The sequence below is a fragment of the Aspergillus sydowii genome, assembly GCF_001890705.1.
Source record: "Aspergillus sydowii CBS 593.65 unplaced genomic scaffold ASPSYscaffold_15, whole genome shotgun sequence".
Lineage (NCBI taxonomy): Eukaryota > Fungi > Ascomycota > Eurotiomycetes > Eurotiales > Aspergillaceae > Aspergillus > Aspergillus sydowii.
In genome coordinates, this window is record NW_024467873.1 from 699682 (window position 1) to 712634 (window position 12953).

At 50.7% G+C, this 12953-nt stretch overlaps 7 protein-coding genes across 7 annotated transcripts; all 7 read right to left on the reverse strand.

Annotated features, from left to right (window-relative positions):
* Nucleotides 1–176: 176 nt before the first annotated feature.
* Nucleotides 177–1139, reverse strand: ASPSYDRAFT_511245 (uncharacterized protein). Its single transcript, XM_040848228.1, has one exon. The coding sequence runs from the start codon at nucleotides 921–923 to the stop codon at nucleotides 273–275; it is 651 nt and encodes a 216-aa protein (XP_040697735.1). The 5' UTR covers nucleotides 924–1139; the 3' UTR covers nucleotides 177–272.
* A 680-nt stretch (nucleotides 1140–1819) lies between these two features.
* Nucleotides 1820–3383, reverse strand: ASPSYDRAFT_36156 (acyltransferase family protein; the record flags this gene model as incomplete). Its single annotated transcript, XM_040845397.1, has 3 exons — nucleotides 1820–2523; nucleotides 2574–3201; nucleotides 3276–3383. 3 exons carry the CDS (start codon nucleotides 3381–3383, stop codon nucleotides 1820–1822), a joined length of 1440 nt encoding a protein of 479 aa, XP_040697736.1.
* Nucleotides 3029–4250, reverse strand: ASPSYDRAFT_511287 (uncharacterized protein). Its single transcript, XM_040848229.1, has 2 exons — nucleotides 3303–4250; nucleotides 3029–3073 (listed from the first exon to the last, which is right to left on the reverse strand). Exon 1 carries the CDS (start codon nucleotides 3932–3934, stop codon nucleotides 3437–3439), a length of 498 nt encoding a protein of 165 aa, XP_040697737.1. The 5' UTR covers nucleotides 3935–4250; the 3' UTR covers nucleotides 3029–3073; nucleotides 3303–3436.
* Nucleotides 4251–4567: 317 nt separating this feature from the next.
* On the reverse strand, nucleotides 4568–5798 carry ASPSYDRAFT_94424 (transcription initiation factor TFIID subunit 11 family protein; the record flags this gene model as incomplete). The annotated part of the gene is made up of 2 exons (XM_040852965.1): nucleotides 4568–5156; nucleotides 5302–5798. 2 exons carry the CDS (start codon nucleotides 5796–5798, stop codon nucleotides 4568–4570), a joined length of 1086 nt encoding a protein of 361 aa, XP_040697738.1.
* Nucleotides 5799–6458: 660 nt separating this feature from the next.
* Nucleotides 6459–8022, reverse strand: ASPSYDRAFT_36158 (adenosylmethionine decarboxylase SPE2; the record flags this gene model as incomplete). Its single annotated transcript, XM_040845398.1, has 2 exons — nucleotides 6459–7852; nucleotides 7905–8022. 2 exons carry the CDS (start codon nucleotides 8020–8022, stop codon nucleotides 6459–6461), a joined length of 1512 nt encoding a protein of 503 aa, XP_040697739.1.
* Nucleotides 8023–9302: 1280 nt separating this feature from the next.
* Nucleotides 9303–10571, reverse strand: ASPSYDRAFT_50703 (uncharacterized protein). The gene has a single exon (XM_040848134.1). It carries the CDS (start codon nucleotides 10355–10357, stop codon nucleotides 9614–9616), a length of 744 nt encoding a protein of 247 aa, XP_040697740.1. The 5' UTR covers nucleotides 10358–10571; the 3' UTR covers nucleotides 9303–9613.
* A 238-nt stretch (nucleotides 10572–10809) lies between these two features.
* ASPSYDRAFT_50704 (TATA-binding protein-associated factor TAF6) lies at nucleotides 10810–12695 on the reverse strand. Its single transcript, XM_040848135.1, has 3 exons — nucleotides 12102–12695; nucleotides 11609–12027; nucleotides 10810–11555 (listed from the first exon to the last, which is right to left on the reverse strand). The coding sequence occupies exons 1-3, from the start codon at nucleotides 12469–12471 to the stop codon at nucleotides 11004–11006; spliced, it is 1341 nt and encodes a 446-aa protein (XP_040697741.1). The 5' UTR covers nucleotides 12472–12695; the 3' UTR covers nucleotides 10810–11003.
* Nucleotides 12696–12953: the final 258 nt, after the last annotated feature.

The window sequence follows — 12953 nt, forward strand, 5'->3', positions numbered from 1 at the left end:
CTGGGTGCTGCCATCTGCTTCTTGGAGAAGCCTTGAGGGTTATTTATGGAATATTCGGAGGGAGGACAAGCCACTATAGTTCAGAGACTGTTCTGGAGCAAACTATGAAGACTGATTGAGCTGAAAATGTGGAGGCCAATGGTGGACTATGGACAATGAATTGCTCTCGTTAGCTAAACCAAGTGAATTGGATTGTCCTAGCTGAATGGGCATTATGAAGTCAATTCTCACCTTCTAATTCCTGTTTATAGATTCACCAACAAGTTGTCCATCTAAGTATTCATACCCTCTAGCAAAACATCAACCTCCCCAATTCTCCCCGCAAGAAGGCATTGAATAGCCTCTTTTACCCTATCATTCCTTTCACCACCATGCATCTCCGCAATCTCAGCACGCGCCCTCTCAAGGCAAGCCCAGATATTACCCTCAGCCTCTTCCACTATCTCTACGACCTCGCGCACAGAAATACCATCCCAACACCTCATCTCCTCCATCATCGTCTCAATCCCGGTGATCTCTTCATTGACTATCCACACGGTATCTTCTAGGCTCTTCAGTATTGGTCCACTTGCGGGGTCTGTTTTTGTTCCTGTTCCTGTTTCTGTTCCCGTGGTTTTGGCTTTGGCACTATGGAGTATAGATTTTGCGGCGGAAAGCCAGGATTTTGGGTTGAAACTAGGGATTGATTCTGGATTTGGGTGGGTGGATAAAGGTGAAAGTAATGGAGAGGATAGTAGAAGTGATGATGATGACGGCATGGGCGAGGGTGTCGAGTCCCAATCCCAGTTCCAGGGTGGTGGGGATGGGGATGTGTTTGGGCGCTTGCGTTTGGGGGTTAGTTCGGGGGATTCTTCTGGAGTTATTTGGAGATTTGAGGTTTTGTCGCAGGGGACATCCCAGCTGGGGGGGTTGAGTATGAGCATGGTACGATCCTAGCCTAGACCTTGGTTTGTTTTGCGGGTGCTGCACTGGGTAAAATTGATGGAGTAGGTAGGCCGAGTAGAGTTTGGCAGAAAGGATATGGAGTGGGACGTAAATGGAAGATATATAAGATTTGAAGAAAAGGCAGGTAGCTGGTGATATTGCGGTCAGAAAAGTATAACATAACTAGCAAGATTCAAAGCCTTATACCAGAAAATGTAGATAAAGATAGAAGAATCTCAACCCGGGACTTTCTTTGGAAGGCATCTCAACCAATGACAGGGGACTTTACGAAAGCCGATGTTTTGGTTTGTTAAGTCTGTTCTTTGTGTAATAACGAGAGCCGGGACGTTGCGCAAACAAGAGCTGGCCATCTCAATGCAATCACAGCCAAGCAGGCTTCCATGTAAACCCGTCCGATTACTGGGCTACGGTCAAACTATTGGAAGATATGAATGTTGCACGAGGCTCAAGCAGAGCTCCAGCAGGACTACCTTGTTGCCAGAAGTGGAACCTCTATAATCATAGCTATATTCGTTGTGTCTTTTGTACATTAATAGAAAATAGGAAGGGTAATAAGTATGTGTCGAAAAATGAAAAACGAAAATGAAACACACTGACAAAGGCCAGCGGAAATAAATCAACTCCAGCCTCAGATAAAGAAAGAAGAAAAAGTCAGAAAAGAAAAAAGAACAGTCACAAAATGGACCTGCCATATCTCTCGAAAGAAGAAAGCCGAGAAATGCAAACAGAGAAGATAAAGTAATGTATAATCAGCTCTAAAAAATGCTTGTTGAAAAAGAACAAGTAAAATTATCATGTAGATGTGTCATATAGTCAAACAAACAACGGTAGCCGTCAGCTTTTGTCTGTCAAGTTTGATGGGATTCGAGTGAGGTTACGCATTCTGCATCGGCATGGTCTGCATCGGCTGCATCGGCACGGATGTCAAGGGTAATGACTCTGCCTGCTGAGGCTTCTCCTCCTGGATGAACATGTGGTTTTCCATCTTCTGTGTCATCCGTGCACAGAACGGATCCACGTATTTCGTCCACATCGTCGCGCAGAAGTATACCAACGCAATCCACAGAGGAATGCTGATCGCAACAACCCAGGGTGGGCGGATCGGAATCCAGACCGGTTCGTCTGATCCCTCCTGCTTCTTCTCGGGGTCGAAGGGCTGACCCGAGATCCCGTAGAGCATCCAGCAGAGAACAGTACGGAGAAGCGTTCCGTGGACGAGGTAGACGGCGAACGACTGCCCGCCGAGCCAAAGGAGGAGGCGGCTGGATAGAAATTCTTTAACGCTTGGCGAGATATAGATAGCGAAAATGATGAGATCAACACCGATAGCGGAGTACCGCTTGCCGACGTTAACATCGGGAGGGAAGATGTAGTGTGAGATGTTGAACATAACATTCGACCAGTCTGCCCATTCGGGGTGTTCACCAGGGTAGCCAGCAATGAAGATCCCAGCGGCAAACAAAGTGAAGGCCACGACTCGGCGCGGCCATTTCCACTTCTCGAGGAATTCCTGGAAAGAGACCTCGTAGGACAAATCGCTAAGAAACATGCCGTAAATACCTTGCAATTGGAAAGTTTCTGATATCGTTAGTGTATTCCCATCGAGCAGATTTCATGGACTAGTTTACCTGTGTTCTTCGCATTGTCCTGATGGAAGTAAAGCGCCATAATAAGATAGACAAACAACCGCCAGCGGAAGCGCATGAACATCGTCGCACATGTCAAGATGTAGACCAACATGGAGGTCATCAGCAGTGGCAGCAACGCCCACTGGTGGTCGTCATAGGCCATGTAACCTGTCGTCCAGGTAGTAAGGAAGTTTTGACCCAGCCGAATCACCTCCTTTCCAAACGAGTCCTCAAGATCAGGAGCGGCATATCGGCACCACCAGCAATCCGAGCGATTGGCAACAACGAACGCGCGGCACTGTGCCAGTATCCAAGATATTATCATCGCAATCGTCGCGGGCATGATGAGACGCGGGGGGCGGCGGAAAGCACTTTTACCAACAGCAGTAAAAGCGCCCAGTATATTACCGTTACGTTGCAGTTTGATAGGCTTCAAAGCGCAGACGTAGCCAGTCAGGAACGCGAAAATGGTAACACCAATACGGCCCTGCCAGGGAATGCGGAACACGGGCAACTGCAGGAGCCTGGGAGACGCATCCTCAGAATCGCGAGGAGCGAAGAGATCATAATCCCACGCTCGAGCAAGGTGAGTGAGAACGACAAGGAAAGAAGCGATACCTCGAAGGCCCTGTGGTTTTATTTTTACATGTCAGTCCCAGCTAGGTGAGGGGTAGAGAGCGAAGATGGTCCAAGGGTACGTACATCGATCCATTTGACGCTTTTTCGGGGGTCACCCTTGACATTGGGGTCGCCGCCACTCCATGGGAGCGCCTCTCGAATTCGAGTGTAAAGATAAGCAGCTTGGGACATCCTGCACCAAGACTTAAGAGCCCGAAAGCAAGATCATTCAAATGCAACACAAGCTAAGCCAAAAACCAAATGAGTGTGAAGGGATGGATGGAAGTCGGAAGGTGTGAGTGTTCACGACGGCAGCATGGAATGCGAAACTCAAGGACAAGTAAGACAGAAGAAATCCAGGCACGCAAGGGAGAGGAGAGGAAGGAATGAGACAGAAAAAAAGGGCCAAAGGAAGCCGGTGATTTCCTTTTTCTTGGCTTTGGAGGGCTGACAGCGAAATACGGGGCAGGATACGGAAGATGAGGGAAAAAAGGGAAAAAAGAATGGATCAACGTTGAGTAGTATGGAGAATGCCGAGAAAGAGCGATATCCACCCCGACGCTCGAGAAAGCAAAGAGAGCAAAGGATGCTACGGAACAGAGGGAAAAAGCAGCGAGGGCGCAGCAGGAAGGGGAACGAGAATAGTAATATTTGGCAGGCAGAACCATTCTTTGCTCAGTGCAGGGCGGGCCATGCCGCAGAACGAGGACACAAAAATTCTCGGATGCATAGCGATGGAACATTGCGTCTCAGCCTTGAATCCACAGTGGCCTTTGCCAAGGAATACAACTGAAAGTTGGCCAAAGAAAGGCTTGAATAGAGGTCATTCAGGGGCCACGATTGAGAGCCAGAGGACCAGTCACAGCATTGCAAACCCGCTGCAGAGTGGCATCCCGACATAGGGCGACGGTTCAGGGACAGCGCTGGGGGCGAAAGGACCCACCTGAGCACCCAGTCTGGGAAACCGCGGCGCAATCCCAGGGTCTGAACAGCGGCTGTTCCAATCGAAGGGAGAGATGGCGCGATGGGCCCCGAATCAGGGACTCGCAGGATTTGGGGCTGTCTTTGAACTTGATCGAAATACGCGGTTCCGCCGCTCAAGTTCATCAGCGCGATTTTTTAGTGGGTGATTAAGGCTGCTTAGCGTGGCTTAGTCACTATTAGGCGCCGCCCTAGTCGGTATAGCGGCTTGGCGGTCTTTACCGGCGCTGGTTTGGCGGGCCATGGTGTCGAACAGGCCCAAAATAACGACATCACGAGTCCAACAAACCCGATCAGCATTCGCGTCCCAATCAATACTTGAAACATTAATCTATGTATATACACAGCACGGGCTCACCCCGAAAGTCAGAATGAGTTTGCAGTTGTGTCAAGTCTCACCGAAACAGCGGCCGTCCTCCCACGCTTCCCGCACTCCACGTTACTGACCCTCGGACCCCCAAGTTCCCCAGACTCAGCCCAGAAAAGCCAACACCACCGCCTTCGCTGTCTCGCTTATAGCGTCGAAGGGCCTCTCGGAGGTGGGATGGGAGCAGCTGTCCGCGGTGTGGGTTGGGCGGAAGCTTGACGGGACCACTTCCACTATGTGCCGAAACCCGAAACACTTCAGCACTTGAGCTCACGTCTCCGTCCGTCTCCGCCGGCTCACTTTTTACCCCCGGGAGGCGTTCATTATTTGTAGCAGAATGATTCGTCTCTTCGCTTGTAGGATCATCCTGGCTGAGCCATGCTAATGCCGCTTGGTCGTGCGCATCCGCCCACTCTTTTTGGACAGTCCGTGCCTTTTCGATCATCTCTCCGGCGAACACTTTCGTGAACCCGTTGATTGTAGTCACAACACTGGCCGGGACAGACTGTGAAAGTGCATGGTTGACAATCCGCCGCAACGTCTCCTTTCTCAGCTTCGCTCGCTTGAACAAGTCATACCGTTCGGACTGGAGAGGGTTAAAAGCATCCACAAGTAACCTACCACGGACAAGACCTCTGATTAGCAATGCCATCCCCGCATATAGTAATGATTCTCTTCACAGCCTTGTAGGGTGCTTCGGGTGGCACCCAAGAGCCAGACAGCTAAGATGGGAAACACAAATGGTTATCATCAGAAACTCACGCAAGATTCTTTCTCTCCCCCTCCACATCTTCACGCTCAGCCCCGTCTTCCCTTCCCAATAGCTCCCCTTCGTCGTCAAAGTCATCGTCTTCGTACCCTTCTTCGGCCCCATTCTGACCACCTGCCGTACTTCCACCACCTGCACCACCCTTGGCAACGCTGACCGCATCCTCACTGTCCATATCCCTCTCCCGTTCTCGTTCACGTTCCTTTTCCCGCTCCTTCTCAGCCTTGCTTTTCCGCCCGCGTTTCTTCCTGAAGACTCCATCGGCGCTTGCGCCGCCAAGGCTCCCCGTGAAACTTCCCGTCACGCTACCAGCGTCGCTGGTCGCCGTCGCGCTGAACGGGCGCAGATCCGGGTCCACAGGAAACGAGGTCTGGCGGAGCGGGTGCATACGCTGACGTTTGAGGTTCTGTTGGCTTACTGACGCCGAGGATATGGATGGGCGTTTTAGCGGGTTGGAATTCGGGGGCGGATTTGGTGGCGGCGAGGACATTTTCGCTTGATCCTGGTTCTGTTAGAACCACGTCTGGATGGTTTGTTGCGCGTTGAGTTGGGTGCTGTGGTTTTGATGCGAGATGCGGCGGCGGATTGTAGAACGGCGGCGAGGTAGTGAATATGAGGTGAGAGAAAGTATCGACCACGGAGAGTCAGAAATAATGAAAGATTAGTTGGGTATCGAAGGTGAAATGAGATGGAGTAAGCCCAGAAAGGGTCGTGTGTTGCTTGATATCTGAAGCTCGCGGTGCAGCTTGGATGATCGCATTCAAATGGAACCAAGATGTTCCGGGCCGATATTTAATACTCCGCATCCCAGCCGATATGGAACTCGGTATGTTCCAGCCAAGGCACGATTTTTGAACATGACCCAAACCTCTCATCAGATCTACTTAGTTCATGTCAAGGTTAAATTAACCTCATTGCTAATGTTTGGTTGAGATTAAAAATGCCCGAAATTGATTATCGCCGATAAAATCACTGCGTAACTAAGGAGCGAAACTAAACCATACACCGCTGGCTCAACGAAGGACTATCGTGAATGGAACATGACATACACTTGAAACAAAAATCAACTATTTTCATAATCAACAATTTCGCAAGTCAAAAAACAATAGTGGCCGATAGTGGCCGGAAATCCAGCATCAGAAGCAGTGACCTATACGTGCTCTTCGCCGAGTCGAGGGGCCCCCCCCTTCCAATCGAGGCGTTCGTAGTAACGGAACACCAAGTCATATCCGTCAAGGTCATGCACAATGCGATCGACTCTCTTGTATCCCTCCACATTTTCGCCCTTGGGCATCCGACGAGCTGCCTGTCGCTCGATATATCGGGCCCCCTTGTTGCTGTCCCAGTCGCCGTCCACTCTGGGTTTCGCTTCAAACACCGTCACAGTGAATCGACCAGGCTTGAAGATGTTCACAACTTGCTGAATGATTCCGGCGGTAGTTTGGCCATTCTGCGAGTGCGGCACGTTGGTCTCAAAAGACGCGTACGAGCAATGAGGCTCAGGTGTCACATGGACAGTAAAGTAGTGAGTGCCCTTGGCGCCACCGTCAGGTGCAGGAATTACGCCGTTCGCAGAGAAACCGCATGGGGTGAAAAGGTAGGCATCAATGCGCGACTCGGGGAACTTGTCCTTCGGGTAAACGTCTGACAAACCGGAAGACTCGGAGACGACTGTGCCAAGAGCGTGGCCCTCAGTGGTAAGTTCTGCAGGCAAGATCCCGCTGCCCTGGGTGGATGAAACATCATCGACTTCAATGTCGGAGCCATTGCTGAACACGTCCACGTGGTCTTCCTTGTGGGAATCAAAGTTGCAGTACCGCTTCTCAGCAACACTAGTAGCATGGTCCAGGTAGAACTGCTTAGCGTTTTCCTCCTCCAAGTCCGTCATCAACACCTCAAGTGTCTCATCTGAAGCCCCGTCCTCAGCACCGATGCCCAACTCAGACCTATCGGGAAGCTGAATGAATTTGATTTCGGTTTCTTCATCATCCGAATCCGCAGTTGGTGTGGCAGGCGGGGTGAGCATGGTGTTAGGCTCGGTGAGGTACAGGTACCAGTGCTCGCCGTTCATTTTCCCAATCATGTAGGCACTGCCGTTCAAGAAAAGCTTGTCCATGGAGCGGACTTCATCCCTCCAGCTGCGGTGAGGCCCACGCTGACGGTCGGGGAAGAGAAAGTTCTTGCGGCTGTAGAAGACGCGGTACGGAGCGGCGGCAACGGTGATCCCACGGGACGGAGGAGCAGTGGACTTGGGGAATCCACCGTACATGGCTGCGATCTCGAGAATGCGGGGCAGTCCTGACAACAAAGTGGTGGTGCCACAAGTCTTTAGGATCAACTTATGCGGCCAGACGAACATGCTGGACTCGGACAGGAGGTAGGCATCCACATCCTCAGACGAGACAATGGACAGTACCTGACAATTGACAATGTCCAGCATCTCCTTCCAAATCTCCTCAGAAACTGCCTTCAAACCGAAAGGGTTCGAGGAGCCTAGATCCTTTGGAGAGGCGGCAAACCAGACCTCCAAGAGCTTCTCAGGACCTACACACCCTGTTAGTCATTTGTCAGCACATGCAGAAATAAACAAACATACCCTCAAAGGCACTGGTGGAGTCGAGATCCTGGGTTGCCTCATGATTAATTGTCAAAGACGGAGTCGCAGTGAACGAAGACGGCGACTGCGTATAGTGCTGAGGGATAAGGTTGACCATCTCTTCAGTGGCAGATGCCCTCTTTTCTTTTCTTTTTTTTTATCAAATTTGTCCAATCGACGGGTTGTTTTATATTGCAATTGGCGTTGCGCTCGATTTGGCTTGTGAATCGTAGACAAGGAAGCCTAGAAGCACTATCTGCGACCCAGACGAACAAGGGGGGGGATGTTCGCCTGTGAAGAGAAGGCCCTGATAAAATAGAGAGCAATAATGGCACTCAGCCGAGTAGGGAAGTCTCGAAGAACCCGATGGGGTGCTAGGGAGGGCGGAAAGAGAGCGAAAGGAGGAAGAAACCTCGGGAAAAAGGAATTGTGGCTATCTGTAAAGCCTCGTGCTGAAGATACCGATACCGGTGAAAGTATCGGGTCTAGCAGACGAGGATATCTGCTTCAAAAAATTGAGAAGAAGATAGAAAATGTGGAAAGATGTTGTTGGCGGGGTGTTATCTGGGCCTTAGGAGCATGAGTTAGTCGCGTGCTCTAAAGAAGGCGGGAACAGGCAAGCCAAGACTCGATGGAGAAAAATAAAGCAGGAATACGGGGACGCAATGGCAGTTACTGACTTCGCAGGCTTTGACAGGAATCGTAGTAGGTCTCTTGAGCTCATGGAAGGCAGAAAGAATTCGGGCTTAGATGAGCACGATGGAGCGAGACGCCACGGCTGTTGACATCTGCTGGATATTTGCCACTTTTTAGAAGCGCAAAAAGGAGACGAAGAATCAGGTCAAAACAATCTCAAGTCAAGTCAAACGACAAGAGACGTGAGTATTTGAGGGAAAAAGAGCAGACCAACGTGGGGTGTGCAGATTAAAGCGAGGAGGTTGTTGGCGTTGAATTGTGAAGTCTTTTCCTTAATTTTCTCAGGCCCACAAAAGCTGCCAGCGACCGTAATAAATACCTAGGGCCAAGCGGGGCCGTGAACTGAACTGTACTACTAGTAACATACAAACCCCGGTTGGGCGCCGTTTGAGGATTTTAACTTTCGAGTCTCAAATCCGGTAGCTGAACAGGAGCAGGTCCCAATGAGAATAAAAGCGCAGGCGGACGATCCCGGAGAGTCGAGGAAAAAGTGACTGGGAAGAGAATGCAGACTGCGTCTTGAAGAAGAAGCGGCGGATGCCTGCACCCCAGTCTGGACCCGAGTCTGGAAGCTCTTGTAACACTCCGGTAACTTTGGTACTGACCGGTTTGATACCGGTACGTCCACACGAGGTTATGCCATAAATAGCAGGCGGTGCTAAACTCTCAGGAACAATGACGTCGTCTGGTCTCCTGTCTCCAACTCTCGGCCCCGGATCAGCCTTCATTGTGAACTTGTTTTCAACTCTCAAGATACAGGTCCATCTTCTCAAGTCCCCAGCTGTCGGTGCCAACCCATCCAGCACCCTCAGCTCCGCCACCAGCGAAGAATCCCGAAGCCCGTTTATCTCCCTTGAGCACCCACTCTAACCACTTCACAGCAGCCACCCCAAACTCTCCGCCGTCAGGTTCCCTATACGTCCCAGTGTGTCCAACAGGGTAGTTCCCAACCCACTTCGGGACGCCAGTCAGATTTTCGTAGTCTGCCGTACCCTGAACAAAAACCGTCAGTATCAGCGAGTAACAGCATCATGTTTCCAAAAATCCATAGGCCCACTTACAGCGGGGTATGCAACATCCCCCTGACCGCCAATATAATAGAAAACTGGCTTCTGAACCTCCTTTATAACCCCCGGCTCCTCGATAATCACCCCGTCAGGCAGATTTTCCTGTGAATCGGTTGTATTTCCCAGCAGTCCAGAATTGAAGATTCCCAAAAAGCCAACCGCATCGTTGCTGCGCTGCGTGTAAGCCAATAGCCCGCCGCAGCTCTGGCCTGCAGCCGCAATCCTAGAGCTGTCGACCTTCTCATACCTCCCCTGCTTGCCACCCCGGCGTTGGATCCACGATACGGCTTCGTCCATTGCGTCTTGGAATATCTTCCCCGTGCCGTTAGGTGGCCCGAGAGCTAAGACGATGAATCCGTACGAGGCGATGTTCGTAAGGAACGGCTCGAATTTGGTCCCGTTGTTATCGCAGCCGCCTTCGGCGAAAACTAGAACCGGGAGAGTGAGCGTGTCTGGTAGTGGTGGTGAAGGGCTGTAGATTGTGTGTCTTGGGAGAGTTGGGTCTGTGAACCAGGTCTGTTTACTAGACTTAGTCTTACTGCGTGGAAGTGGAAGTATGGGTAGGTAGGTATGGAAGAATTTACGTACTGCTGGGAACGGACCGCTGCCTCCATGATGGGATAGAAATATAGACGTGACAGGTGAAGCCAGTGTCAATAAGCATGCTGCAATATTTTGGTAGAGCATCATGCTTAGCCAATGCCACAGTTGGTTCTCAAGTAACTGGTAGAGAGCATCCGGCCTGGGTAGGTTTATATAAACATACCGCACCGTGTTCTCCACTGAACAAATGCCGGGGCAGTGGGGACACCTTCCATGGCTCCTCTTCCTTGAAGCCTTGTAGTTAATCTTCAGTTAATTAGGAATGATCCGAATTATTAGCTCGTCCATATGGATTAGGGAGCTGGAGGGCCAGTGGGGACACCCAAACTCGTCCCGGACTGATCTACACGCCGGTCTCCCGCTCAATGGCCCATACTGTCATACATGATGCGAGTTGATAAAAGGAGCGGACTAGAAATTGGCATGGATCTCTTGGATTCCTAGGGATATATTTTGTGGCCTTTGTTCTTATTATCTAGTTTGATTTAGTAATTATATACCAAAACGTGGTTGCTATGAGGAGTGAGTGGAATATGATTCGGGCGCATAGATCAAGACAGTAAGTTTAACTATATATACAATCAACAGTCCTAACACAAACCTTTCTATAGGCAAATTACACCATTGAATACAAGAAAGCGCGGATGCAAAAGACCCACAAAAGCATAAATATTGAATAAGCTAAGGTATCATAACAAATACCATCCTAGGTAACTCCTTGGTCTTAACTACCCTATTCCACCAAAATGGCATGAACAAGCTGCCCATCGCCCAGATCCGCAACCTTCTCCGCCAAAAACCCACCGAGCTTCTTAGCTAGTCTCTCCTTTAACTCATCTGTCACCATCCCCGCACCATGTCCGTTCGTCAGCGCCGCACGCCCCTCGCGCAACGAGGCAAGAACACTGAGTAAAACAACAAGGACCTTCTCCGCCTCTGGCCGCCGGGGGCTATCCTCTGCAAGCCCGTCTTTGAGAAGGTCCCCGTAGGTAAAGAGGTTAGGTAGGATAAGAACACGAACGGCTTCGGACCCGCCGACAGCTTGCAGGCCAATTATGGCGCCGTAGTGGGCGCCAAAGGGTTTGGAGGGGTCAAGGAGAGTCTTTACACAGGAGCGCGCGAGACGAGATTTCAGGGTGTGTGAGGAGGGAGAGTATTTGGTTGCGATGAGGCCGAGGAGGGAGGCGGAAAGGTCGCGTAGGGCAAATTGTTCAGAGAGTTCGGCGTTGCCGCCGAGCTGGCGGCCTATTAAGCAGGTGAGGATCGGGGGGACGAGGGATGCGATCTGCGTAGTCGGTTAGTTTGCAAAAGAAAAGAGAAAGAAGAGCAGCGGCATACATATGGATCAACGTATAGCGACTTATTCTGAACCAAAGCCTCCGCCATGTGCATCACTTGTGTCAAGACAAAGATATCCTTCAAGCCATGGGTAACCTTCTCCGAGATAAACTGCACGAAATACGGCACGAGCTGATGAAGTCCGGGATCCTCGCGCAAACTCGCATAGCCTGAGGTCCGATACTTCTCGCTCGACTCGTCCAAAAACGCATTGCAGACCTTTTCAAAGTAAAGCTGCAATTCTTTAGACAGAACATGCTTAACCAAAGGCTTAACAGCAACATTCCCGTTCCCGCTCATAGCCGCCAGCGTCGCATTCGCATTCGGCCCCTTAGACAACAACTCAAGGTTGCGCGAATCAGCCGCAGTCGGGTTTTGTGGTATAGACGGTTGCACGCCTTCAACGGCAAGCCAATGTGCTAGCAACAGGAAACAAATCAGCCATCATTCACCTCCCTCGAAATCAACAAAAACGGGAAATAAGTGCACTAACCGGTAAAATTAATCTCCCTCGGCACCCTAGGCAGGGGCGCGTTAATCAACTTCTCAAAATCCACCTCCTCATCCTCCACATAGAAAAGCGGTTGGCCTGGTCCCAGCGACGCCTCGCCGAACTTCAGCGGTCGCGTCGACTCATACCCGTACAGCGGCTCGACGTCTAAAACACGCAAGGCGAGCGCAATATCCTGCGTCGTGAGGAGCGTGCGTCGGCTGTGGCGCATAAACTTCAGTGCTTCTTCGAGAACCTGCGCGATGCGGTACTCAACGTCCCGGGCGAGGGTGTCGGTTACATCGTTGTTGAGGTTGACAATACCGACTGATTCGGCAACATCGCGGATGTTGTCTGGGTTCCAAACGGACATTTTGGTGGTTGGTTTTCGGATCGGGGAAGGTGTAGGTCGGTATGTGAAAGGTGATTGTAGAGTGAGGTGTTGAGTGTCGAAATTGCTGGTGCTGGGCCAAAGGTGAAGTCAGTCGATCAGATTGGGGGATGAGTCCAATCGCGAAGGGCAAGCGGCATTCTGGACGAGCACGGGCAACAGGTTATTGGGATTTGATGAAGCCGGGCTTGATTGCAGGAAGCTTGAAGTGACTCCGCGACTGGAATCTGAGATGGACCAAAGGCGGTGTGGAGTTCAGCACCAGTATCTATAAAGCGTACAGCCACAGCTCTTCGCACTGATAGCACTGTCTACTTGTAGATCATCAATTAGCATGACCAGGAATTTACTGTTGGCTAAGGACCGGAGTCCGAAATTCAAAGATCTGCTCTAGCAACCTCGTACAATGGTATTTGTTTAAGTTTGAAAGAGTGGTGTTGATTTGATTAACTATACAAGAAAGG

Bases quoted from the DNA above. Each gene is read 5' to 3' on its own strand.
- ASPSYDRAFT_50703 (XM_040848134.1), bottom strand. From the start codon at position 10,357: ATGATGCTCTACCAAAATATTGCAGCATGCTTATTGACACTGGCTTCA.
- ASPSYDRAFT_50704 (XM_040848135.1), bottom strand. From the start codon at position 12,471: ATGTCCGTTTGGAACCCAGACAACATCCGCGATGTTGCCGAATCAGTC. The intron at 12,028-12,101 runs GTTAGTGCACTT...TCCTGTTGCTAG, and splicing joins GAGGGAGATTAATTTTACCG to CACATTGGCTTGCCGTTGAA. The intron at 11,556-11,608 runs GTATGCCGCTGC...CCGACTACGCAG, and splicing joins CGCTATACGTTGATCCATAT to ATCGCATCCCTCGTCCCCCC.
- ASPSYDRAFT_511287 (XM_040848229.1), bottom strand. From the start codon at position 3,934: ATGTTCCATCGCTATGCATCCGAGAATTTTTGTGTCCTCGTTCTGCGG.
- ASPSYDRAFT_511245 (XM_040848228.1), bottom strand. From the start codon at position 923: ATGCTCATACTCAACCCCCCCAGCTGGGATGTCCCCTGCGACAAAACC.